The 26,861-nt window shown below is 38.3% G+C and overlaps 1 protein-coding gene across 1 annotated transcript in view; it reads left to right on the top strand.

The window, feature by feature from the left end:
* NUP210 (nucleoporin 210) overlaps positions 1-11,006 on the top strand; it is a 67,538-nt gene extending 56,532 nt beyond the window's left edge. The window contains exons 32-40 of the mRNA XM_042807036.1: positions 1,332-1,549; positions 2,082-2,218; positions 2,992-3,115; positions 4,076-4,222; positions 6,126-6,376; positions 6,966-7,185; positions 7,603-7,698; positions 7,866-7,949; positions 9,035-11,006. Coding sequence (XP_042662970.1) covers positions 1,332-1,549; positions 2,082-2,218; positions 2,992-3,115; positions 4,076-4,222; positions 6,126-6,376; positions 6,966-7,185; positions 7,603-7,698; positions 7,866-7,949; positions 9,035-9,135 — 1,378 coding nt within the window. The 3' untranslated portion in view covers positions 9,136-11,006. The remainder of the gene's footprint in view (positions 1-1,331; positions 1,550-2,081; positions 2,219-2,991; positions 3,116-4,075; positions 4,223-6,125; positions 6,377-6,965; positions 7,186-7,602; positions 7,699-7,865; positions 7,950-9,034) is intronic.
* The last annotated feature ends 15,855 nt before the right edge of the window (positions 11,007-26,861 follow it).

Here is a 26,861-nt window from a genome sequence, read left to right as displayed (position 1 = left end):
GGGTGTTAATTACAGAGAACAAAAAAGGCCAGACACACATAACCTAGCCACAACAAGGAACAAAGTCTTCCAAAGATATCAGGTGAGGATATAGCTTGGACTGGGATTAGCAAAGAAAGGATTTCATCTCTGCAGTCTTCAGAGGCACCACAGCAGAAAGGAGACTTCCAGTTAGCAATCAATATTCTCTAGCAAGTGGACAATTGCCCAGATAAGCATGATCCCCAGTGGGGCACGCTGGGGTAAATTTCTGCTTTAAGTAACTCTGAATCATCAGATTGCATACATCAGTGGCCTATGTAAACAATTGACCTTATTAGCATTTCCCTCATCCTGCCTCTTTTCTCCTAGCGCTTTGTTACGCTGACTCACTGAAGTCTTATATAAGATGGTGAACGTTCTGGATCAGGGGCTGTCTCCTCACATACGCTTGTACAGCCTTTGCACAGCAGAGCCAAGCCTCAGAATGCCTTTTGGTCTCTGACTCAAAGAATAATAAATATTGTAAAACATCCTTCTTTGCTTATTAGTAAACAATCACTAATTGCATTATTATGACTTTGTTTTCTGCAGAGCACTTTGCAGTTATAACCTGGTGATCATGATTAAACGGGGTTGAATGCAAGATTTTACCATTCTACCTAAATGATCTGCAGAAATTTCTGTAGCATACAGAGGTCCTCTCTGAGATAACACTGCCCTAGCTTCCAAAATAGATGTGACAGAGGTGCTTCAGCGTAGGACTAATTGTTAGCACTAGAGAGAGCAGCACTGCTCACTAACCTCAGGTGCAGCACTGGGGTGACCCAGCTCTACTGCTGTCAAGACCTTCACCCTGCGTGGTGCTGCCAGGGTGGCAGTCTCTGTGCTGGCTGCACTTACACGTTCTCCGTGTGTCAGTGCATTTGGGAATGCTGAACTGTGGTACATGTCAGAACTCGGAGTCAAAGGGGATTTAGCTTTGTAAAGTTCTGGCTGGAAAGCTGCAAATTGGTGTTTAAATTTCTTTGCTTCTAACTTCCAGAGAAAGGGGAAAAGAGACAGATTACCTCATTCTAAAGCTCCACAATTCTTAAAATTAGGAAGTAGCTCTCGTACATAATCATGACCTCAGTATTTCCTTAGCATAATGATGTGAGAACTGAAATTTGCCTCAGGAGCACCTAAATAATTTTTGTATTTTCCTTATTTTGTCAGACTTCATTAGAAGATCACTATCTCTGAAATTAAGGAGTCAACCATCTAAAAAGAGTTCAATGCCTACTATTTATTGTAGAGATAATGACATTAGCAAGCTTGCCTTACTATAAAAACATTTCCTTTATCCTTAGAGATGACTTTGTACAGATTGGTAAAGGAGCCACAAACAACACATTTGTAATCCGGACTGTAAATGTAGGTTTGACCTTGCTTAGAGTCTGGGATGCAGAACACAGTGGAATTGCAGACTACGTCCCACTTCCTGTGCAACATGCCATTTTTCCTGAAGTCATAGATGTGGTGGTAGGTGATGTCCTCTGTTTGAGTACTTCACTGATAAACCAAGAAGGTAAGTGGCACTTCAGTTGCTGTGTTTTTGCAGCTGTATAATTTGACATCAGTGTGACTCTTTCTCTTTCTCGGGAAAACTAAATGCATAATTTATGATGTTTGTTCGGAATCAAATGTCACTGTTCTTGTTAATGATAAAAATAGGTTTGATCAACTCCTCTAATTTTAATTGTACCATGCAATATGTCGCTTGTATTGAATTCATGGCTATCAGGCTTCAGACATTTCCATTCCATTAGCTTGAAAGACTTGTTTTTTATGGGAATCATGCAGAGTCAGGATTGTCTAACTTCACTGTACTTGTTTCTTAGTACTAACGGGCTTTTGTCAGAGTAACTGCAAGTCTGTTTCATGCTGGGCTGCCAGCCTTCCCCACACGAGACCCTAGAATCTACTTCCTGTGAATTGGGAAGCGTGGGTACCCATGCTGCCCAAGCAGTGGGTACATGCATACAGACACCACTGTGATAATGAAATACTTCTGGGAGCATAAATCTGTTGAAGAGTGTCCAAATGGCGTGTCTTCTCAGGCCTGCCGGGCGTATGGAGCTCCTCGTTACGTACTGTTCTTCAGGTTGACTCCAAGACGGGTGCAGCAGTAGCAAGGGATTCGGGTGTTGTCACTGTCTACTATGAGATTCCTGGATTACTTAAAACATACAGAGAGGTGAGGCACTGTTAAATCCTAACAGAACTGCTGAAGTTGGTTCGCTTCGGGTGGACCCTCAGCAAAAATGTATTCTATGATCGTTTTTTTTTGTTATAGATATTTAGAAACGTTCTTTTAAAGGAAAAAGTATTAGATATGCAAATGGTTGGAAAGTTTTTGGTATGTGTCCAAACTCATCATGGGATTTTTTAATCATCTGTGTTGAGGAGGAGAACTTAGCATAATGGTTTCTATTTTTAGCCTATACTTTTATTATATTGTACATTTTGATTCCTTTGCTTGGCTAAGTTTCCAGATGCTAAACAATTTTTGAGTATGGCTGCTTTTATGAATGAAGTCTCATTGCAGAATGAGGCCAACAATAACTTTCTAAAGTGTTGTACCATATTACTATGCATCACTGATCAGAACTACTTAAATTATTTTGTTTATCTACAGTGCAGTCATACTGTTGACACTATTCACTATATCAGCTAATATTAAGTATTAGACTTTCTTTTAAAGTAAGATTTAGACATAGAGCTTTATGCCTCTTAACATTTTTTCTTTCTACTCAATCCCCATAAGTTATTACTGTCTTAAATTGCCTTTAAAGGCAGTTGCTAAAATTAGAGAAATGTAGGATTTCTGAGAAAGATAAAAGTCTCTTGGAGTCTTTTCTGTTATACATAGAAGGATATGTACGTTTCACAGTCAATCCAGTCTGGTTTTGCCTTAATTTTTATTTGTTAAAACAGCTTTTGGTAACGATGTACTTCATCTTTTTTCAGATATTGATTAATATGCCTCAGAGGACTACAGCAATGCATGTAAGTGGAGTGAAGACAAGCTTACAAGGAGTTGCTGCCTCAAAAGTGATAGTTTCAGTTGGGGAAAGAAATAAAAATTTGAACGGTATGCTGACAAAAAATCTTTATGATAATTGTTTATTGCATGTCTGTATATTCATGTTAGGTGGTTTTGGTTTGTGTTTTGGTTTTTTCGTTTGTTTTTAATGGCCTGTGAAGCTGGTGTGTAGCAAGATTTCTACAAACCTCTGGTGCCTTTCCAGAATCCCAGAAGCTCTAGAGAATCGTAGGGCCATGTTACAGAATTTGGAGGGTGTTCTGGGGCACTATTAAGACTTCACACCTAATAAAATCAGTAGATAATTGAAGTGTCATTTTTGATCATATCAAAAAACCAGTTAATAGGCAGTTAGCTAACTGTTGGCTTATGTTTAATTCCAGTTGTCTTCTTGAAGTTACTATTTTTTCTTACTGAGCATGTTTAAAGTAGTTAGCATCCTTAAATCTTTTATAGAAATTATCAGCAATTAGAATCAAAACAAAGATTAAGCATCAAATTGTCCTCTATTTAATAAACTCTGTTTTGTTTGATTTACAGTTCCTTTTAGTTTTTAACTTAATAATTAGCACTTGTTCAAATAGTATTTTATTGTGCCTTATGTAAATTAGTAGCCTACCAAAAGCCATCTTGCCAGATACTAAAATACACATCAGGACTCCCAGGATCATACAAGTTATTCAACAGACACATCTGAGCTGAAAATTCTCTTTACTTTATTCTTTCCTGTAAATAAATTATTCCTGTCAAAAAAACCCCACAACATATTAAACTTTCATTTGCTGTCTTTTGGGGATTAGACCTGAGTGGACAGCACTATAATTTCCAGCTATTTTAAGATCATCATAACCTTGTGAAACTATTTCAGAAGGTGGCAGAATAACCTGATATTTCAAGCCATAATTTTGCTTTTAATTAATTAAAAGTTAATTACTAATAATTTTCTTTTTTAATTAATTAGAGATTAATTTTTTAATTAGAGAATAATTTATTTTTTCTTCCCCTTAGGGGAGTGCTTGCCTGCTCAGATTGAAGCCATTTCTGAATTACAACCACAGTCCCTTATCAACTGCCATCTAGATTTTAGCAATGATGTGTTTGACTTCCCAGCACATGATATTTTTATAGCAGAACCTGGATTTGATGCAATTTCAGGTAAGATGAGACAAGATGCCACACTCCAAGCAGACACTTCGAATTCTGCTGTGGTTTAGTCCAAATGATCTTTGGCCCAGCAGATTTCCTTCTGAAGCCTCTGAGCTTTTCTGTGTAGGATCTCAGGCTTCAGTGAGTTGTTAACCTGTACTCTCCTTGTTTAATGTAGAGTTTTCTCTGTGTGACAAAAACATTTATTTGTTTTCAGAGACAGCCAGAAATCAGTGGCAACCCATTTCACATTTTTCAGACTTGTAGTAAGTCAGGAATAAACTCAGCTGCATTCTTTTACATGGGGGGAACAAGCTTAGGTATGTTTAGGACCTACCTTGGTAGTCAAAATTTTGCGCATTACTTATTACACATGTATTTGTAGGTGCGCACACAGTGCAGTGGTACCTTGAGGCAAAAGTGATGGTATTGCAGAATGTAGACATAAGACACTGGCATCACACACTTTGTAGAGCTAGCAGCTGCCATCTTTCATTCCAGTTTAACTGTACAAAATTTAGATTGCCTTGTATGCAGCCACTTAGAAAAGAGTATCAGGCCCTGTGTTTGTTAAACTGTGGAAGCAAAACAATTCCTCCTTCAGCTGGTACAAGTGAGCACTCAGGTCACAAATACTCCAAAACTAGGTATCTCTGCAGCTGCAAACATCTAGTGGCTCTCTTGGGTGTGTTCTTGCCATACATCAGTGCCTTTACCATATACTTAAATGCAGTGAAAGTTAAGACTAGGGATAAGAGGAATAATCATGAATTTTAATGTCTGTGTACCAAGGATCTTTAGATTCCATGAAATTAAGCTCTACAATCAAATATTCTTTGTGTTTGATGCTGGCCTTCTAAAAGCCCTGCTGCTGTAGTTACTGCAGTATAACTAACTTCAGTGATTAAAAAGAGCATAAATATGAAAATCAGGTAAAACCCATGCATTTTTAATTCTTTATATTCTGCGATTTAAATGTTTCTGGAATTTATCATGCTTTCAAACTTTCCCGCACAGCCTGACTGCTGTAATTTCTTATGAAAGGTAGAATTCTTACATATCCCCAAAACAACGTGAACTGGGACTTAAAAGGAGGGGAAATTACCAGCTATTGTGGAAATGGAAATAAAATTGTCTACAAGTGTTAATGTTTTATAGCTATGACATGATTTAAAAAAGAACCAAAGCACCATGGACTGTATGGAAATAACATTAAGTGTCTGTTAGATTAGTCCCTGTACCCACTGTGTAAAATGCACAGTAACAGAGGCTGCCTCTGTTACTTCATTAGGGAAAGAAGATAGGGGGAAAACATGTACCTAGCAAGTTCTGCTTGTTACTTTTGCTTTGTATCTTCCATACTGGGGAATTTTTTACTGTTTTTATTGCTAATAATAGACAAATAGGTCCCATAAGAGACTAAAAATATGGTGAATATCTAACCTTTAAAGAAGCTTTTATAAATAATAAACCACGTCTCCACAGAATTGATGATGGTGGTGGTACCTGACTAAAATTTTAACATTGGGTGAAGAGAATATGAAATAAGACATTAAATTTTGTTCTCAGTGAAGCCTTCCTATCAATATTAGCATAAATGTTAAAGTGGAATTGAGTGTCACTGGCATATTAAAATGAAATGTGACTGGAAACTGCCATTTTGGTGTTTATATCATGATGTTTAGCTTGGGACAAGAAATATCTTCTGTTGTTTTAGTACTGGGATTGTGATGCTCGGACCAGCAGACCCTCTGTCCTATTCAGCTTCACACCCCTCATCTTGCTGTTTGTTGAATTTTACCACCTTTTTTATCTCTTCTCTAAAGATGTCACAGCAATCTCACTCTACATGGAGAAAAAAAAAAAGCATAAAGATGAGCAATTACCAGTCAAACTGCTTTTGTTTCGATAGGACATTACACCTGTTCCATCACAATGCACCGGCTTACTGACAAGCAGCTGAAGCATCTCAGCATGAGTAAAACTGCACTCAGAGTTACAGCTTCGATCCAAGGCAGCCACTTCTCTGGGGAGCAGATAAGCACTGAGGTGCCATTCAATCCTGGGTTTTATGCTGACCAAACGGAAATGCTTTTAAGTAACCATTACGCAAGCTCTGATGTGAAAATATTTGGTGCCACTGAAATTCTTGATACCCTGGAGGTGAGTGTATTGCTGGCAAGTGTCACGACGCAGTGGAAAACATTTTGAACGGTTACGTGCAACTTTCTAACCAAAGGCAGTCTGTGCCACCTTTACCACGTCAAGGTTGTTCCTGAGATGATTTAGAAAAACTCATCTTGGAATATATTCCTCCTCAGTTTTTGCTTTTGTTTTGGGGTAGTAGAAATGTGTGAGGCTCACCTGTGCGCTAGCAGGGATATGTTAACCAGCTTGCAGGTGGGGAAGCAGAAAACCTGCCCAATCCCTAGCAGCAGGGCTATGTTCTTGCCCACTTAACTGTTTGACTGCCCGTGGTTCATGTATCCCAGTAAGGGATGCTTTGATTTTTGCCTGCATGGGGTTAGTCCAGGCCCACGGAGATGGCAGTTAATAGGGCAACCATAACAGCAAACAGGGCTGAAGTGCTGCAGGTGTTGCTGTAAAGTTGCAACCGAGTCTGACTTCTGCTGAGGGGTGAGTTGCTCTCTGTTTCTGTGGAATAACATACTTCTGACATGTGGCCTGGAAGACAGGTATGTGCTGTGCTTTCTCAAGCAGTCTATTTCAGCTTGGTTTTTTGCCTCTGCAGGTGAAGTGTGGGTCACCAACAGTGAAGGCATTTGAGAAAGAGAAATCCTATGGGTTGCCTAGTTATGTAGTCTACACTGTTAGCCTGTCTGACCCAAGAGTTTCAAGCCAAGGATCCTTATCAACCACTCTGACTGTCTCTAGTCCTGTGACTGACCAGTCTATCACTATCCCAGTGACAGTGATTTACTTGACTGACAGAAGCGGTGCAACAGTGAGACGTAAGTTTATCTCTCTACTTCATATGCTAGAATAAACCTCTAACTTCCATTAATGTTAGCATGAATTTATAACCTCATGGTTATAAAATTTGATGTATGGTTTTTTTTTTTTTTCTGCTTTTATTTACTCTCAAGCATGCCCTGTTATTTTGAAAACAGATTGGAATTTTGGGTCTGAGAAAGTAAAAAACACACTTAAGACATTATAGATCAATGTCATAAGCTATTGTTGGCAAATTTTGAAGGCTGCGTTGGAAATAGTCACTAGAATCAAAGTTATAAATTGATTATGCTTATTTGCTATAATTAAAAACCTTTTGGCTATTTCAGTTTGAATTAAGAACTGTTAACTCTTAAAGCAGATTGGAGAAGATGCTCTTTTAACTCAATATTGTCTCCTCTTAATCTGTTCTACAGATGGAGCCAGCCTATTCCAGCACTTTCTTGATTCTTATCAAGTAATGTGCTTCACACTTTTTGCACTGTTAGCTGGGACAGCTATTATGATTATAGGTAAGAGAATGAAAGATGGCAAAGTATTTTTTTTTTTTCCACAAGTTGTTACAATGTATTAGCTGTAAGATATAAAGGAATAATTTCTATGCGAAGTGATTCTGATTTTTGTTGTCGTTTTTGTTTGGTGATTTTTTTTTTTTTTGATTTTTTACAATGTCTTGCAGCCTATCATGCAGTTTTCTCACCAAAAGAACAGCACAGTCATCTAGCATTTACCCCAAGGACAACTCCTCAACACAGCCATAACAGTAAGCAGCTGTTACCCAGTTATAAATGAATGAATGAATTGATAAGTCTAGCTATTGCATTTTTGTGTATTGAAAGTATGTCTGTGAGAAAGCCTGTATATTGAATTATATTACAAGCACTGTGCCTGTTCCTAGGAAGTTGTTGCCTATCCTCCTGCTCCACCTCCCACCCTCCCCTTCACCCATTGCTAATTCTTTTGAAACTCTTGGCCAGCTTCAGCCACACGGGAAATAGGGAGTGGGTTAAAAGTGTGAGAGTTCATGCAAATACCCAGATGAGTAGAGGAGAGAGATCCACAGTTTTGCTCCTGCTGAGGGAAGGTAAAGCGGAGCGCAGCTGCCGATAGGACGCGCTTGGCAGCGGCTGGCGGGGGAGCCGGTTCACAGCGACATCAGGTCAGCTGCAGCGTGTGCTGCACCTCCGGTGCTGTGAGGGACCGAACTGGGGCTTTGGCAGGGGCAGGGAGGGGAGATGGTGGGGGGCAGAGAACACAGGTCTGTAGAAGACTTAGTTGCATTGCTTAAGGAATAGCTTGTTCCTTCACTGCTTTTGATCTTGCAGCCATGTTTCATCTTTTTTTTTCATATCGTATTTATTGCCTGTTTTACCTATTTGCAGTGTTGCAGAATCAAACTCTCAGAAATAGGCAGAAAATACCCATTCATTTGGAAGGTCTGTAATCAACAGTGTCTATTAAAACAAAATTCACATTGCTATAGATATATTTAAGTTATGGTAAGCTGCAGTCCTGTTTGTAAAAACACATGCCTGACACTTCAGGTAACTTTCAGTTTGAATTTGCCTTATTTTATTTGCTGAGCTGAAGTGTCTTGTACCCCCTTCAGAAGACTTAATCAATTATTTAATCAAAGTCCTTAATAGGAAGACCTACAAAATTTTTATACTTGTAAGGTGTCCTTTCGATAGGCAATAACCTAGAGGGGTTATTTCACTTTGTGAAAATAAACTTTTGATCATTAGGCTCGCTTGCCAGGTGTTCCAGGAGATGATCAACAGCAGTTACTTTTTTCTTTCTTCTTCCTGAGTATAATTGGGTTCTTTCTCTTTTTCCCCTGTGTTTTAGGTTTCTCTGTATCACCTGCGCTTTCCTTCAGTCCTCAGTCCTCAGGCAGGAATACAAGCCTGTCATCTATGCTCTGGAGTACTGACTATGGTTCACGTTAGAGACAGCAGGACTCATCTTCATGCACTAGGGCTGAAAAACTAAAAAAAAAAAAAAAAAAAATTAAAAAAAAACAGTGCCTTGAATGACAGCAAATTTAAGAACTTTCACAGTTTGGATATAATTCACATCATCTCTTGAATGTAACTAGCTTCATAATTATTATTTTTTTATATTTAGAGCTCCTTGAATTTTTTTTCTATGTCAGTGTTTCAGTTCTCTAAAACTTATCTGCTGTTTTATGCTCAGCTGACAAGGACAAAAAGCAGTGTTTATTCTAAGCTAGCTTTCTTGCACTCTTCAGCTAGAAGTTAAGTCTAAGTGATAGTGATAAAAGTTTTTTATTTACGTTTCACAAAAATTAACTTTCTTTTTAATGAACTTTTTTAAAAAGGGAAATAGAAAAACAGGTCAAATATGAGCCAGAAATATGAAGGATTATATATTTCAAAAAACTAGTTTTTTATTTTGAGTTTCAGAGACTCAGGAATGTACTGCACTGATAAGTGTTCTTACGTTTAGCCTTACAATGTGATTCATCACCATGATTTGTTGTTTTAACATTAGGAATGCTGGAACAACTGTGAATAATTTGGAGGTTTTTTACAACAACGTAGCTGTCTTAGTGCAGCTTCCTTTGGGTACAACTGCAGTATTCCTTTCTTGTTACTGTAAGCACTTTTTTTGGACTGGGAATGTGAAAGCACGTGCCTTCTAAGAGGACCTTTCTTCTGGTAGTAAATATTTTTAATTGAAGGCAATTGTCTTACCTGTGTTCGGATATAAATACAATACATTTATATAGGTCATTTCACATATAGAAGTACCTCAATAGAAACTGAGCCTTCTTTTGTTACCACTAGTCACCTGGAGCACTGGAAAGTAAGTGGCTTATTTCACACTTACAATGAGGGACCTTTTCAGCTGGTTCCATCTGCTTGTCTCTGGTGTATTCATGTACAAACTGATACAGCCAAGCCCAGAATCTTCATTTAAACTATACAGTAAGATATTACTGGTATGACCAGAGTTTGGAATATTTGTACCATAACATCCTACTAATAAGTGCGCATTTGTAAATCTGTAAAATACAGACTTCAGCATCTAATTGAGTATTAACGTGGGATTTTTTTTTTTTTTACACTTTTTTCTTTCTCATGACTAGTTAAGACACACAAATATAAAATGCACAATTCTGGGTACATCAGCAAGTACTCTCCTAAACCAGGCAGTTGATTGCTGTGTGTGCTTAGATGTATTTTGCTTTCTAAACAAGATGGCAGTGAGGTATGCTGACATGAACTATTTCCAAATTAATTTTAAACAAATGAGAAGAAAAACTTGGTTCCAATTCTTCTTAGTCCTAAAATACTTGCCTGACAATAGAAGAAAAAGTATCTCAGTTGGAATCCTTTATTTTGAGGATTACAATCATAATCACAGTAACTTTTAATCCATAAGGAGTATTTTGCAGGTCTCAGATAAGGGCTTTGTTTACATATAACAAGTGTCACAGTTTTAATTGTGAATAATATTCTGGCTGTCTGAACTCTCCTAAGGACCATAATGAAAGTGATCACAATTGTTCGCTTTCAAAAAACAAAATATTTCATGCAAAATATAGTGTGTGCAGAACTATGAGGGCAAATAGTCAGAGGAATGGAATGCAGACACAGTTTATGGCATAGTTTTGGTTTGATGCAGTATTATAAAAAAGCAACATTGTTGTTTGTTATTATATTGAGTCTTGTGTAACTTATTGGCTGGTTTTGGAGAAGTTGTGCCTTACATGCTGGTACTACATAAAATTGACAGTTCGGATGTAAATAATGATTTGTATCTGTATTTAATAAAGCTTTGTAAGATTCCTTTAGTATGCTGTTGCTGAACTTGCTTGTGTTTTGGCTCTTCGGAATTTAGCACTAGACTGTATTATTTATACTCCACCTCCTACAGCCCCTCAGTATTTGCAATAATGATTTTTACACTCATAATTTTCACTTTTGTTGTTTTTAAATACCCTGACAATTCTTCCTCTAGAATTTGTTGTCAGGGGCTTTTCCCAGTTTTCACTAAGCATCTTCAATTCCTGCTCAAGTCAGCGGTGGCTAAAGCAGCAGCTCATTGTTTCCCAGGTTTGTTCAAACTTCCCACTTTGTTCATTTGGGGTTTTAAGGAAAGATGTCATCTTTCTCCACTGCCTTTCAGAGAGAAATGAAAGGGCTGTGAATACCTCAGTGCTACTGTGATAAGCATTTCAGAAATGCTTACAGGAAAGGGTTTGCTCTCCTATTGCTTCTCTTTCCTGTTCAGCCTACCAGTCTGGCACTGAATGTCCTGAAAAATTAACTTCTCCAAGTGGTGGGAGTACTTTGGCAAATGCCCACTGTTTATCTCACCTCTTCAGGCAAGCAGTTGCAGTCTGCTGGCATGCATCTGCATGAACTGTGATTTGCCCCAGGCTAGAGCTAGGGGGGAGTTAAGGAAAAAAAAAAAATCTCTGAAATAATGAAGTGGTGTGATTCAGGGAGCAACCTGCTGCAAGCCTTTAGGAACTTGAGTGGCCTGTCAGGTGATTGCTCTGTGGATTGGATTTGGGGATATAAATTTTTCTGAGCATGTCGCTACCAATATAAAGGTAATTTTTAAAAGAAATTCTTTTTAATTGACTGAAATGAGGTTTGGGTGTTTTGCATTTGATGCTGAGTTTTTCCTCTATTCACTTACTGCTTGTTCAGGACTGTTTGCTCCTCTGAGTGGGAGAAGGGCAGCTGGGAACATGTATTTTTTAAGTTATGTCTTATGTGAGTTGACTTTTCAAGTTTGTCAGGTAACAAAGCAGTCAGTGATGCACTTGGACCCAAAACTTGGACCTTACACATTCAGGAGCTTTGTCTTTGCTCCTCATTAGAAGCAGGATTTAGTGCATGCCAGCAGTGGCAAGTTCCTCACATCGTGTTGCTTCTCGAACAAAAAGTTTTTCTTTCAATGGGCTGACTGGAGTTTCATAAACTATGAAAAAAGCAAACCCAATCTGTGAGTAGTGAAACCACTGAGCCGGTGACTCGGGCTGTCCTCACAGCCTTGGATTTCCCATCTGAACACCCGACCAGGAGGGCTCCGTGGCAGAAACTGCATGTTGCTGAAAGTGCGCCTCTCAGATTGATAGTGCGGCATCTGCTTGGGGAAGAGGCTTCCCTTTCACAGTTGCAAATGCTTACTTCAAAAACCCAATTCCTAGATTTTTCCCCTCAGAAAATGGAAGGAATTCATGGAGGGAATTCATCCCTGAAGGGGAAGGAGATGTCACACTAACAAAACAGGCAGTGTTGGCTGATTTATGGTTGGCAGATGTTCAGGTACTTGAAATAAGGGAAGTATTAGGGAAACAATAATATTATACTGAATCATACTGAATAATAATAATATAGTACTCATTAGAATTGGAGAATACCATCACTGTTTCCTAAATACCTTTCCCTACTAATTAACATTAGCCTTAGATCTCCTGTGCCTCTCTGAATTAGAACTACTGAATGAAAACCTATGTCAATCTCATGGGTTTTGGAAAAGTGGCTTAGATTGCTTTCCTGGTTGCTGTCACCAGATCATTATTAATGGGAGGACGCTTACTGGTGGCAGTGGACATAAAGACCTCATGAAAATGGGATTATTTATAACCTACATCGTTCCTTTGTGTAGTTCCTGTAAAATGATGTGGGGTAGGGAGGGAAAGTGGTGCCTTCCCTGACTGTGAGCAGAAGTTCTGTTGAAAAAGTCTGCAGAAACAGCGGGGGGGTGTGCATGCTTCCGTGCACAAGGGCTGGGTGCTGCAGCAAACGTGGCACAAACAGGACGTCTGCTGGGCAACGGATAAGGAGCCTGTTTTCTGCTCTAAGGTTGTCTTCTTGCATCCAGAAAATTCCTGCCTGTCAACAGCTGTTTAACAGCCACGTTGCAAGGAATTATTTAATTAGATTAGCTAGACTAGATTAATTAGACTTCAAGCCAATCTATTCTAGTATGACATTCCTGACACACCATAATCATTATCTCCCCATCTCCCTCTTAGAAAGTAAGGCAGGTACTGAATAAAACACTGAGTGAACATTTTCAGTTAAGAGTTTTCCCTGGTTAGGAGCCAGGATTACCGAGTGGTGCTTAAGCAGAAGGTTTACCTACAGCAGGTTTGCTGACTTTTGTTCTTTGTATGAAGACTTTAAGTTTTACAGATGTTAATCTAGCTTCCTTGCTAATCACTGCATTTACTTTAAGATAATGGCACGATCCTCTTCCCTATTTGGTTGCTGATATATGTATTCATGTGGTACCTACATGGCAGTCATTCATAAACAACCTCTGAGGATTTCTTAGTACAGGGCTCTCCAAGAAGCGTGGGGTCTCCTCGTTCCAGTTTCCCCAGTTAGAGATACAGCTGGAGGAGAGCAAGGTCCAGTCAGAACATGTTGCTCTAGCTCTTGTCTCATGCAAGGGATCTCCTAAGAGATTGTATCTATTGAAACCGTCTTTAGTGCAGCAGGCAGAATCAGGGTGTACAGATAAGCTTGGGCAACTTCCTTAGCCAGTTTTGTTAATATATACGCACGTTTAGCAGAAAACTCTGGCCTACCACTGTGTTTGTAACAAGCCAAGCACAAATGAGGTTCACGAGTGAATGCCAGAGGAAGAGTCTTTAGGAAAAAAAATAACTTTAAAAAAGTAACTCTTGAAGGTAAAGTCTCGCCCTGTGTTTTGAGGAAGCAGCAGGAGCACAGGGTGCCTTCCACTGTACCAGTGCAACGGCCGGTTGTTGGTAGCTACCCACAGGCACTTACAGCCCCTAGAAGCTGAGTTGTTAGTGCGCAGGTTGCACAGGAAACAACTGATACAACGTATGGAGAACTATGTGTTAGAGTGAGTAAGTTGTGGCTATGTCCTGGCTCGTCAGCCCCTGGTCCCGGGTGCTGGCGTGGCTCCGCGTGGCGCCGGCGCCTCGCAGGGCCTGCGCCCGGCCCGAGGGCCCGCGGCTCCACCGCCACCCAGGGCTGTGCAGCACAGCACCTCTACCTCCGTTTTTCTTAAATGTCTCAGCCTTTCCTCGCAGGACTTCTCCAGAGATCCTTGGGCAGCGGTCTACCCTCTGTGTATAGCTACCTGTTCCAGAGAGACTTTGACGCTTTGTCATTCAACAGCATCTTTCCTGGCCGTGTCTGTGACATGGTGCTTGCACCTGCAGTATGCCGTGTCTCCTAATTTCCCTGTAATTGCAAGGAAACACCCTGATGTAGGAACTCTTCTCAGAGAAGCTCTGGAGGTGATGTTTGGTTGACAGGCAGGGTATGTGGTCTCAAATGAATTCCTTTTCTTTTTAATGTTTTTCCTGGTAAGGCAACTAGAAGTTTTATTCATGTATGTAGCTTTATGTGCCCATGTTAGTCTGCGTAGTATCGGTGATAAGATTACAACCATTCCTTTTCAGGTCTTTCTTTGTTGTCTCAATTACAAGTTGTAGGTCACAGCCTTAAAACCCAGTCTGATCTTCTCCACAACACAAGCCCTCTACTTTCCTCTCATAAGAAATCCATCAACTTCTAAGCTGGAAAAAAAGGCATTTAGTAAGTAATAGTTTTCTGATTTAAGGTCTTTGGGTGACATTAAATCTTCCATATGTTATTTGTTTTATCAGAAAAACTAAAAAACTTACACTTTGGGTTAATTTTTCAGCTGTTAAATTCGATGAGACAACTTCTTTGTGTAAATTAGGCATGAGATCTGGTGATACAATTCTTTGGGTTCTTCTCTTGAAGCTTGCAAAAATAAAACAAGAAAGGGAAACTAATTTTTCTCCTTGATTCATATTTATCATGACTGTATTTGAGCTGTGAATTTACCAGCAGTAAGCCATTTTCCATATTTTCCCTCATACCACTTGTCCCTTCTATCTTCAGTGCTATTTTTATACCACTGCAGGTGGCCTGCTCCAGAGCTTTTTGTATTAATAAACTATTTCCTGCAATTTATAATGTCTTCACAATTCAGCACAGCATCTTGTTTCTCTGTGCAGTGTGCTGTCTCCATTTCAGTGCTTTGGGGTCTGTTTTGCCATAATTACTAAACAGATTGCAAGATGCAGTTGCTATTTTCCATTTAGCAGTCCTTGGGTACATGTTTATAATTCACCCAATCATTCACTTTTTCCGAGTTCTCTCTTCTTAGATGCCATGTTATGTTTTAAAGCACTGTTTCCATTCTTCTAAATGGGTTGAAATAGGCAGGAACAGAATACAGACAAGAAATCTGTAAACTGCTTGAATTCTAAGTTATTTCTATTTCCATCAAGGCTGAATTTTGACCTGTGAAGGGGAGGAAGGGAAAAGCTAAGAATCATTAAAACACATTAAGATGAAATGTAATGAACAATCAAACAAAGAAATCAACTCTATTCTCTGTGAATGTAAGAATAGATCAGAGCCAAGTTTGATGGATTTAAAGGAGAAAAGGCTTTAAAACAAGAACTCTGATGGGTCTGGCAGGAACAATAGTTCCGTGAATGTTGCTTTAGGCAGAGTGCATGTGAGAAGAGGCAGCATATGGCCTGGCCCTAGGGTTCAGTGATGAGGTATGAACCGCAGCAATTTCAAAATATCCCAGTGTGGAAGAGGTTCGAGCCAAGGAGCGGTTCACTTGCTTTCTAAAGCCCCTGGTCAATGTCTGCATGGCAATGTAGAGTCGACTGGCAGTTCCTAGAAAATACATGGCAGAGTCCTACTAGGATTTATCTTTCCCATTTGCACTGGAAAGATCAGGATCACTCCACTTGCATTTCTGAAGATCAGAGAATAAAGGTGATGCTGACTTGTGTCTTTTCCTCCCTCAGATGTGCCTCCCCTAGGGAATGATCTCTGTTCATTTGTAAGAGATAGGAACAGTCAGAATCTTCTGGGACCAGGAAATACTAACCTGAGTTGCAAACACTCTTCTCTAGTATTAGGGAGCCCATTCATAGGCATCTTCCAATTCTTGACATCTTGGATGTTATAAATAAGAACAAGGATACAGAAGAACGACCTTCCATAGAATGTTCTGTTTTCATCATGGAAAAAAATGAGGGCCAGAGGAGGGGAGTGTGTGGAAAGGAGGTTGCCAAAGGGACTGTCTAAACTATCAGAAAACAAAAAGCTTCACAGTGTTCTCTGACCCAGGAAATATTCCATTCCCGATTTGTGCAAGCTAATTCCCACCCAGGGACATCCTTTCACCTTTTGTATGTGAAAGCACCACATAACCTTACTGGAGAGACCAGAAATCACTGCAACAGAAGACTTGAGTCTTGCCTGTAACAATGGTATCCCTAGTAATTCATTTTAGGCCAACACATGTTAATAGTTTACAGTGACCACCTTAAAAAAAAAAAAGGCAGAATTGTCTAGATAAAATCTGATGACTTAAATAAAATTTACTGATAAACAACTGCTGAAGTTTTGTTACTATTTTAAAATAATTGTTCTGTATCAAATGTATTCATCTTTGAAAGAGACAAGAGGTGGGAGATGCTTTTGTGGTATATGCTTTACTTAGAATTCTGAGAACCTGTTAAGTAGTAGGCAACAGTCCTTAGTAACAAAATAGTAAAAATTGTCATATTGTACCCAAAAGGAATGGAAAAAACTCCTCTTCTGAAGTAATACGTTGTAATTTGTCAACATGAGTCATTTGTGTTATGCGTGAGTCATAAATAGAAGAGTCACTAAAAGAGTTTTATTTTTCAAAATGTATTAAGGTAAGAAAGAAACTACCTCACAAAATGTTGCTAATAAGGCAACAATCCATTGGACAGTCTGAATCAAAGCTTGTTTGCAATATTTAACAAATATACTCATTAAAAGTGCTATTTTTAAGAACTTCTTTTACTGTTTTAAAAAAATTAAGGTAAAGGTCATTTTCAATTATTTTTTCTGTAAAAGCCAATTAGCCTGCCTTTAATTGAAGCTGGATCAAACCTATAATTAGAAAAACACTAAGAAGTCTTGAGTTTCGGTATTACAATCCAGCTTCTACCAGCGGAGATCCACACCTGAACTCTTCTGCCACGTAGAGTTTGATTCAAGTCACCATGAGCATAAACATAGCTATTAAAGATAATTTGGTCTCATTACTTTGTGATTGTTCCTATGCATATTTGATCTTTCCCCTGATGCGGTCATAAATTGCATCTGGGGGAATTTCAGAATAATAGTACGGATATTTCTAGCCTGGTTCTCCAAAGAAAGGAGGCATTTTCAGCCACACTGCCCCTGTGTCTGTTTGGTTCCACATACTGTTTTAATTTTGAGCCTGGTCCCTACCAATTTAGAAAATAGAATGGGTATCTAAAGGATAATTAAGTTGTCGTGAGTTTTTTAAAACTTAATCCCTGTGTAAAGAAAACTCCATAATTTATTTTTAGTGCTATGTAAACTCACCCTTTGTTAGCTTCCAGATAACCCACAAAGCCACAGGCCTTTACAAATGTCTGATTTGTATGAAAATCTTTAGTGATGGTTTGCAGCCCTCCGTGAGGATCAAATCTGTAGGAAAGCAGGCACCAATAGTTTCTCTGCATCCCAAATAGAGAAGGTAGGATTTGATTATAATGTAGTTTGTGAACAGAAAAAGACAGTTGAATAAAGTAGCAATATCCAGTGCAATAGCTACCATACAACACATAAATAGAATCAGTTGTGGAAAACTGGAGATTTAATGAGACAAATCTTCATGAATGGTACCAGTTAAACCAGTAAAGAAAAAAGTCAGTAATTTGCATCTTACAGTTGTTCTGCATCACTGAATCCATTGCACTGGTACTTGGAGTGTTTACTCGTTATTAACAATAAAATCTGCAACAATGGCAGGCACAAAACCAATATCAAGTGGAAAAGAATGAACTTGAACAAAAGGAGTAGGAGAACAAAAAGGAATGCAGTAAACTGAAAGCAAGTTTGAGCTAGAGGAAAAAAAGAGCAATTCTTTGTGGAAGCAAACATGATGTTATTCAGAAAAATGATAATTTTAATTGGCCCTCCTACTTAGTAATGAATAACGCAAGATAACACTTATCCTGCTTTCCTGAACTTCTGAGCTTTTAGCTCCATGGACTTTTCTATATTCTCTCTCGCAAGCATATTTATTAAATGAAAATTCCTTGGTTTTCTATGACTAAAACAGTAAACCAGTACACTCCCCTTGTGCTCCACTTGGAGCACAGTCATTTGGGAACTTCTCTCTCCAAAGGATCTGGCACGGTCGAAGCAGCATGGCTGTAATTGATGAGCTCGTTAAGGAACCAAGGGGTTGGAGTACTGTATCAACCTTTATTACAGATTTCCAAGCCGAATCATGTGCCACCACTCATTTGCTTGCCATTCTTTATTTAGTCCACCACGTGCCTGAAGTGTTTCCCATCTCTGTATTTGCACGCTACCTAGGGATGGGGAAGGAAGGAGGAGGAACGGGCTGGTCTCTGACAAGGTCCGGGTATGCTCTCATGATGCTGGTAGCCTTGTAAGTTCATTGGCTGCTTCTCCATGACCTCACTGCTTCTCAGTGCCCTCCAAAATCCACACACAGGCTCATCTAACTTCCGTTTGATTGTAAACATTGTTTTTGTATTCTCTTCTGAAGAATGCTTTGAAATAATTAAATTGAATGGTATTTTGGTTCTTTATTCGGTGGTTCTTTGTATTGAGTGCATGTATCAAAATTATTTGTCAAATACACTGAGGATCTGGTACAGTTCTGTGAGTCTTCCTTTGTCATTACACACTGTGCAGCAACAGTAGGTTGACCTTAATGTGTGAAACGCTTAGCTACCAGCTACGTGACTAAAGATGCGTTCTAAAGAGCTTTAGTTCTAGCTATTTTGGCTGAACCAGGGGAATTATCCCAGACAAGGTGTGATTTTTCTACTCTTTGTATTCTGGAGGACAGCAGAAAACTTGGAAACTGCTATCAGCCCCCCTAAGCAAAGGAGCTAGGGTGTGAATCTGACCACAGTGAGGTAAAAGTCAACAGTTTAAGCTGTGACCGACAAGATAACTTCCCTAACAAAAACTAACTACTGTAAGCGTAGATGGGTATGTATACAAACCTCCCCACCTTTCAGCCACAAAAAAGACTGAAGTCTATGGATAGTACTAGAATTCAAAATGTAATGTGAGGGACCGAATGTACGTTATTCCCTCCACATAATTTTCTCTTCACAGCTCTCTGACTTGCAGTGTGACTCACTAGTCACCTTTGGATTTGAAGCTCATGGCCAGGTCCTGGTGGTAATTTGGGGTTTTGTTCATTTGTTAGATTAGTATTTTATTTTATGCTGGTTTAAAGACTGGCCAAAAGAAATAAATAGCCTTCAATTCTATCACAGTAAGTATCTCTTAGGGAGAAAAAAGAAGTCTGTTGTCCTGAGCATCTGACCCCAGCTGGTTCATTCTCACTGCCAACGGTTTCTTGCATGAGAGGAACGTGAATCAAACTACCAAACAAAGAAATATTTTCATCACATACCCAAACATTTAAGGGTAAACATCCTCCTTGGAATGCCAGGATTTTATTCCAAATAAGCAGCTAAATTGAAGGACTATTTTGATAGCATTGCAGAAATATTGGTCTACTGGAAATGCTTAATGGTCAACCAGAGTGTTTTGCGGGGTTTTTTGGTGGCTGACTACTTAGTTCAGGGCATGCTGCTTGCATAGAGCATGCACTATAACATGCTGGGACTCCCATCATCTGTGTGGTACACAGGTTATTATCACTGCTGTAGTTTCTATATTCCTCCCCTATTGTAAGAATCTGAATATGTGTGATTTTTCTTTGCCTCTCTGATATGAGATTCCACCTCCTTCAGCAGGAAGAGATCAATGAATTGAGATACTGAAGAAGTAGACAGTAGTTGCTACCACTCTAAAATTATTTAATTAAATTATTAATAATTTACCCAGAGCTAACTTGAGCTGGGGTGGGGGATGACAGGCAGAGTATAGTTTAGGCATAAAACATAATACAGCAATTTAATTTTTCTTCCAGCTTTACTGAGTATGCTTTTAAAAACATCCAGGTATAGATCACTCTTGTCTGATTTTTAGGTTGAGGATTGCAGTAACATAGCACAAAATGCCAGCATTAAGAGCAAGGTAAAGGCAGCATCATGCATGATGCTGAGTTTTAAGGTCACAGAATGCTGCAATGCACACTCCAGATTAAACCAAATAGTCTTTGTGACCTCCACTGTGCAAAACAATGCCTTGGATATAAAAACTTTTTCCTCACGTTCTTCCATTGAAAATGTGGCAGTTAGAGATACAGGGGAAGACAGTCAAGCAAAACCTAGGATTTTTTCTGCTAGCTTCGTATATTCCCTCTGTATCACAAACCACTAAGATCCATATGTGAATGCAAATACTTTTATTTTTTTCTCCAAGCGTGTATTGTAGTTTCATGGACAGAAAGCTCAGATAATTTTTGTCTTTGTAATGGTTCCACTGCTGAGTGCAGGAGCCCCAACACGTAAGCCACTGGTTTGCTTGTGTCTCTGCAAATGTTGCAGCATTCGGCTTCGCCAACCACATGCAGAATTGGCATTTCTTTTTAAACTCTTGACAACTGAAAAGTGTTAAGATTTATTTCCATTTTCAAAAAGAAATTTTGCAAAATCTGACCTTGGGTTTATTGACTTATTTGTTTACTAGCTGGCCTATTTCTGGACAACTTAATGTGAACAGAATCCTCTCAGTAGCAAACTAGTAATATTCCTAGTGGGGTCAATCTAGTATCCGTTCATGGGAGCACTGGCAAAGGGACTAACTTAGCCTGTGGGATAACCCAGCTCACGCTTGCACCTGAAAATCTCAGTAAATGCAAAACTATATAGAAGTCAAGTTCTTCTCCTGCCTTTACATCCTGGTAGGAGAATGGTAACAAACAAATGTGGTACACAAATTTCAAAGTTCAGAGTCCATAAAAGAGCCTATGTCCTCCTCGTGCCGATGCTGCTGAGAATTCATCTTAGGCAGAGAAATGACAGTTCACTGATATTGTTTCCTCTAGTTTTTGTTAACCTGGCAAATATTTTAAGTAGATTTTGGTGTAGTATCAGCCCTCTCCTATTAGCAACCTGCTTCATTCAACCTGACTAAGCAATTTGTACGGACTGGATTGGATGTCATCAATTTACTGACAGTGTACAAAGAACTTTTGCTTCCCATTCATTACACATGTACGGCACATTCTGCGATAGAAATAATTTCATTTGGTTGTAGCCAGATTAACGTGTGGCACAGTTTTGGTGCTGCAAAATTCCATGTTTCTCACCAGAAGTTGTTGCTCTGCATGGTGGGTTCTGAATACTTTTCGTAGGAGTAACACTTAGAAATCCAACTTAGATCATGAAAATAAGGAAACTGGTCTGTGCAACTCACTTGATCTTCTTGGGGCTTTTTTGTAATAGGTAGATGGAACTATAAATTGATTGTCAAAAGGAGAAGAAAACAAAACCAGCTTCCCCTAACTTTTCCCCAGTTGGGTTCCTTACAGAATGTTTACATATTGTTTAAGGCAAATTACTAGAGAATTAGATAACATTAGAAAAGGGTAAATCAACCTTTCTGTTTAGTTTAAGCATAATGTGCCATATGTACCGAAATACGTTTAAATGAGGTTTCTATTCTTTCTTGTGTTTTCTGTTCCATGTATCCTGTAAGTTCCATGTCCATTTAAAAAAAAAAAAAAAAAAAAAAAAAAAAATTTAAGTAAAGCTGAAACATTAGTGCGTTTTTCACCTAAAAGGTTTGAATTTGCTTTTTTAGGAAGTAGAGCTACTAATAATCTTAAATCCTCATAAGCCATCAACACTATAGCAAATACGTTAAGCATATGTAAGAAAATCTGTATCATAGATTTGACCTGGAATCTAAAAGTCAAAACGTGCTCTTTTCAGCTAGTGGGTTGTTCTTCCCAACTTTAATGAGTAATCATATTTTTCATGTACTTACTTCATAGTCTATCTATTTTTAAAGGAACTGTCATTACTTGATGCTTAAAAATCATGTTAAAGTATTGCGTAATTCAAATGTCATTAACAATTCTGTTGATGATGTGGGAAGTGGAATCTAATACCACCCACTTTATTGCATCTGTGTAGGTTGCAGAAGTTAGTGGTGATGGTGATAATAATAATAGGCATTAAATTACAATAGCCTCTATATTAAAAAGAAGATAGATATTAGTTTGATATGGAAATGATTGACTTACATTTAGTGACTATTAAAAAAAATATCTGCTTGGAATTGTGTGGGTTTCAATTTTTTAAAATTCAGATTTTTTTTGTAATTTTAGGAAAATGATCTCCATCTTAAGATATTTGCTTACGATATCGACTGTCTGGAATTCTTTTCAGCACTTAATTTTTGTGGTTAAACTTACATTTGCAATATTCCTGTGAAAAGTACACAGCGTTTTCAGTCCTCCTTAATACAATACATCTTGCACAAAGGAGGAAGTTCTAATAAACAGAGAGGCATTTCATTTCTTATGCCTGCTGAGGTAATTAAGCACAACTAATTCCTCTTAAGAGTAAGAGCCATTTTGAGATGGGGAGGGGAAATGGAAGGCTTGGAGACACACCACCCAAGGCAGGTGTGTTGTTTAATGGTGATGTGGTTGAAGAGCATGACGAAAACATAGGAAGGTACTTTCATAGTTGGATCATTGTGATTAAACAGTGAAGGAAACAACAGTGGAAAATACATGTGAAAACACACAGAGTACTCCTTCAGAGCAGCAATCTTGCCTCTCAGTAACGGCACATCTCCTGACTGCTCTTATTAAGGTATTGTATCCCATGGTATTCTGTGTCAGTCAAATTGTTTTGAAATATAACATTAGACAAATAAGATTTTTCTTCTGGCCCTTACTGGGAATGAAAAGTGTTTCTCAACAATTTGCCTGTCCTCTTGCCATTCCACAGTTAGCCTCTCTGAAAGGACTGTTCTCTCGCACTAACAGTAATGGACAGTGAGTTTTGCTGCTGGGTTTGTATTTTTTAATATCAAATAATTTATATTATATATTATTAGTAACAGAGGTTTGATTCTTTCCTGCAAATAAATCCTTCAATTTTAGTGTGAAGGTTGTGCACTGTAAAACAGAAAACTGCCTTTTTTTTTGCTTTTTTTTTTTTTTAAGGTCATATAATGCTGAAAGTTTCTTGGGACAATTGTTAGCAATATACATACTTAAAATCAATGATGAGGCTCATGGCTTATATGTAATTATAGCTCATATGAGCCATAATTAGATACCTAATAGATGACATGAGGTGATAGCACATAATTTGAAATACATTTTCCTGAATTTCTTAAATTTGATTTACAACATTATTAAAATAACAATCCTGCACAACAAGATTAATTTCATGTTCTATGTCATCTAATCTCATTTCATGCATCAGACACGAGAAGACCCCACCATAACACTGCCATAAATTTATTTTGCTCTGTCATAAAATTGTCTAAACCTGTTATAATTTTGAGATGTTTCTGCTCTGGGTTCAAGAAGCAATTTATTCTCCCCTAAGAAGGTCAGGTGAGACTAAACGAGCTACTTCCTGTTATTAAAATAAGTTTACACCCTTAAGTTTGAAATCAGTTAAAAGGTTCTCTTTTACATTTATATACAATTTGACTATTGCATTGCTCTGATCTAAACTGTTATTTCAAACTACTTACACCAACGAGCTGTGTAGAATAAAATCCTGTATGTTGTCTTCCGTTCCACTCCAAGTAACGCTAAGAGTGTAATGCCTGCACAAGTCAGACTTTATCTCCCCAGTACAAAGGTGGTTAATCCCCACCAGTCTGAGGTCTCTACCCTCACTCAGCTGGGACTGCCTTCTTCCCCCTTCCAGACTGTACCATGCCAGGTGATGGTCACTGTGAATCATGGGGCAAGTATTGTATAGTCATTCCTTTTCTTTTTTCTTTTATATTTTTTTTTCCCTCTATGATCTGATTTAGCAAATCGTGGTTTCATATTCTATGTAGTGATGACATAAATCACTCCCTGTGGTTCATAATATTCTTCCCTTTTAGTCTAACTCTTTTCACTTGCTATTTAGGGACAGATCTTGCTTAATTTATTTGTATCCTTGAATCAGTGATTTACAAAGCTGGGCATGTGCAGGTAACAGCCATCCTGTGAGCAGTACTTAGGGCGATCCTTTTTCCAGAGAAGGGAGAAAGTATAAATATACCTGCAATGAAATGACTTACCAAGTAATAAGATTGACATAAGAGAAAGTATTATTCCTCGGGACACATTAAAAGTAGGGTGAAAATACATCAGGTGTTTCCCACCCAGTATTTCGCAAGAGGCATTTGAAGTAGGAGAATCCCAGTTCCAGCCATGAGGCACAGAGGTAGGCGTGTGTGGAAAGCCCTGGACAGTGAAGTTTTCCTCCTAAGTGGTGGGGGGGAGGCAGGCAAAGGCAGTGTGTTTGGGTATTTGGAAAATACACTAAGCCATAATTTGAATGTAACTTTGGTATATCAGACATTTGGAATCTGTGAGCTTTAGACACATCACGTAGATAAGAATTGTGCTATTTCTGGATAAGTTTAAAGTGAGTTATTTTCGTTCAAAACCATGCAGGTTTTTGTATCTGTTATACCTGTGTCTGGCCTCCTGCCTGAAGGCAACACCTTTGTCTGATGCATCTTTGTATATGCAAACACGCATCCTGTTGTGAATTGCTCTTAATATGCCTGTCAGAAGCATTCTTCCCTCTGACTTAGCAGGTGAGCTGATCTAATGATATATGAGCACATGATTCCCAATCCTCTAAGTCCAGGGCTTTGTGGCAAATAACATTTAATTTGAGTAATAATACTCTTACAGACCAAGCCTGATGGCTTTACATTTTCCAGACTAATTCAAATATCCCTGCAACCTTGTTCAACAAGTACATCTTGTCATTTAGATGCCAATAAATGAACTTAACATTTTGCCAGAGGAAGCTTTCTGTATGATTCAGCTGTTGTCTTTCTGCTGATTCACCCAGTATGTGTCAGTGTAGTTATTTTGATAGTCGAACTGTGTACTGTGATGTACACATTTTAATGAAATCTGTCAAATGTCATTTTAAAGTCATTATATGTGCTCTGCAACAAAGCAGACAGAATTATAGAGTGGTATGCCTTTTGAGAGCACTACTGTAAATGTATCAGAATTCATTCTGGCTTTTGCATGTAGGCTTGTCTTTGAAGAGCATCCTGCTGTTATGATTAGCGATTGCTATCGTGAATAAAATCTCTTTGGTCTCAGCAATAAAATAAACCAGTTTATATATAGCATCAACTGTTGAATAAGACCTCAAATATTTATTTCCTACTCTTCTTGCCAAATAATCTTCAAGGTGAAGCCTTTCTTTAATGAAACAAATCCAGCAGTAAAAGCCAGGTCTTCAGGCAGTAATGGTTTTAGAAGTGAGAGTCAGCAGTAAAAAGCAAGCTATTAATGTTACTCATCTAAATAAAATGCTGTTGAAATTATGTGAGCTTGAAATTACGTAATTCTATCTTACTATGATGAGCTTTGTGGTGATCCCAGTGGTGATCAGCATCAACAACTGTTTCAGGCTACTTGGAAATCCCACAGTAAGTAGCTTGACTTCATGTGTTACAAATGTACCACCCGCTGCCTTGTCACATAAGCTTCAGTCTTGGCAATTTGAAAAACAATAGTCTTAACTTTGAAGTTTTGGTATTGGTAGAACACTTGCAAAAAAATCCCACTTCCTTTGTAGGGTTTGGTAAACCATTATATAAAGCATGAATGTCTAATTGTACAGTTCACATTTTTACAAATGAAATTCAGCAAGAGAAAGCAAAGCTTTTTGCCTCTTAGGCATACCATATGAAGACTTCTAGGCTTCTGGAGGATTGGAATAGTTCCAGTTAAAGACTAACAAGCCAAAATTTAGAAATGGTTGGAATTAATTTGATGAGAGGGGAAAAAACCATTTTCTTTAAGAACTCTCTTTAAGAACTGTTTTTAGGTAAAAGTTGTGTCTAAGGAAGCAAAAAACTTTGCAAGTAAAATAAATAAATAAATTCACAGCTTCTCAGAAGTAGCCTCATCAACACAATAGAGAAGGTGTTGAGCAATGCATTAAAAATAGTTATAGAGAAGTAGAAGACAGCTTTTACTTCTTAAAGTAAAAAATCAGGTTTGCTTAAGAAGTAAAAAAACAAAACAAAACAAAACAAAAAGGCATAGTGAAACTAGCAGAGGAAATAATTTTAACAGTCTTCATCTCCCATTTTTTGAGAGCCTGGATGTGTGGAATAAAATTCTGGGAGGAGACAGCAAGGAGGTTTCCTTTAAGTAGCTTAACTTAAAAATTGGAAGTTGCCTTAAATTCTGGGTCATTTTCCTTTTAGGTTAATATTGTATATCTTTGTGTGAGCCAAGAACATTTGTTTTGCTGCTGCAATTTGTCCACAAAGTTTCTTTGACGCTAAGCCTCATGTATTGCCCTATTCAGTTGTGCTTCAGCAGTTCACTTAAGCTATCATTATAAATTTCTCTCATTCCATCTGCATGAATAGATAGGACTGTACTAAGTCTGATATCAATTTTTTAGGTTGTTTAATTCCAGATAAATAAAATATTTAAAGTGAATATTTTTTTC

This window comes from Tyto alba, unplaced genomic scaffold (genome assembly GCF_018691265.1).
Source record: "Tyto alba isolate M040663 unplaced genomic scaffold, T.alba_DEE_v4.0 Super-Scaffold_49, whole genome shotgun sequence".
Lineage (NCBI taxonomy): Eukaryota > Metazoa > Chordata > Aves > Strigiformes > Tytonidae > Tyto > Tyto alba.
This window is presented reverse-complemented; position numbering and strand designations above follow the sequence as displayed.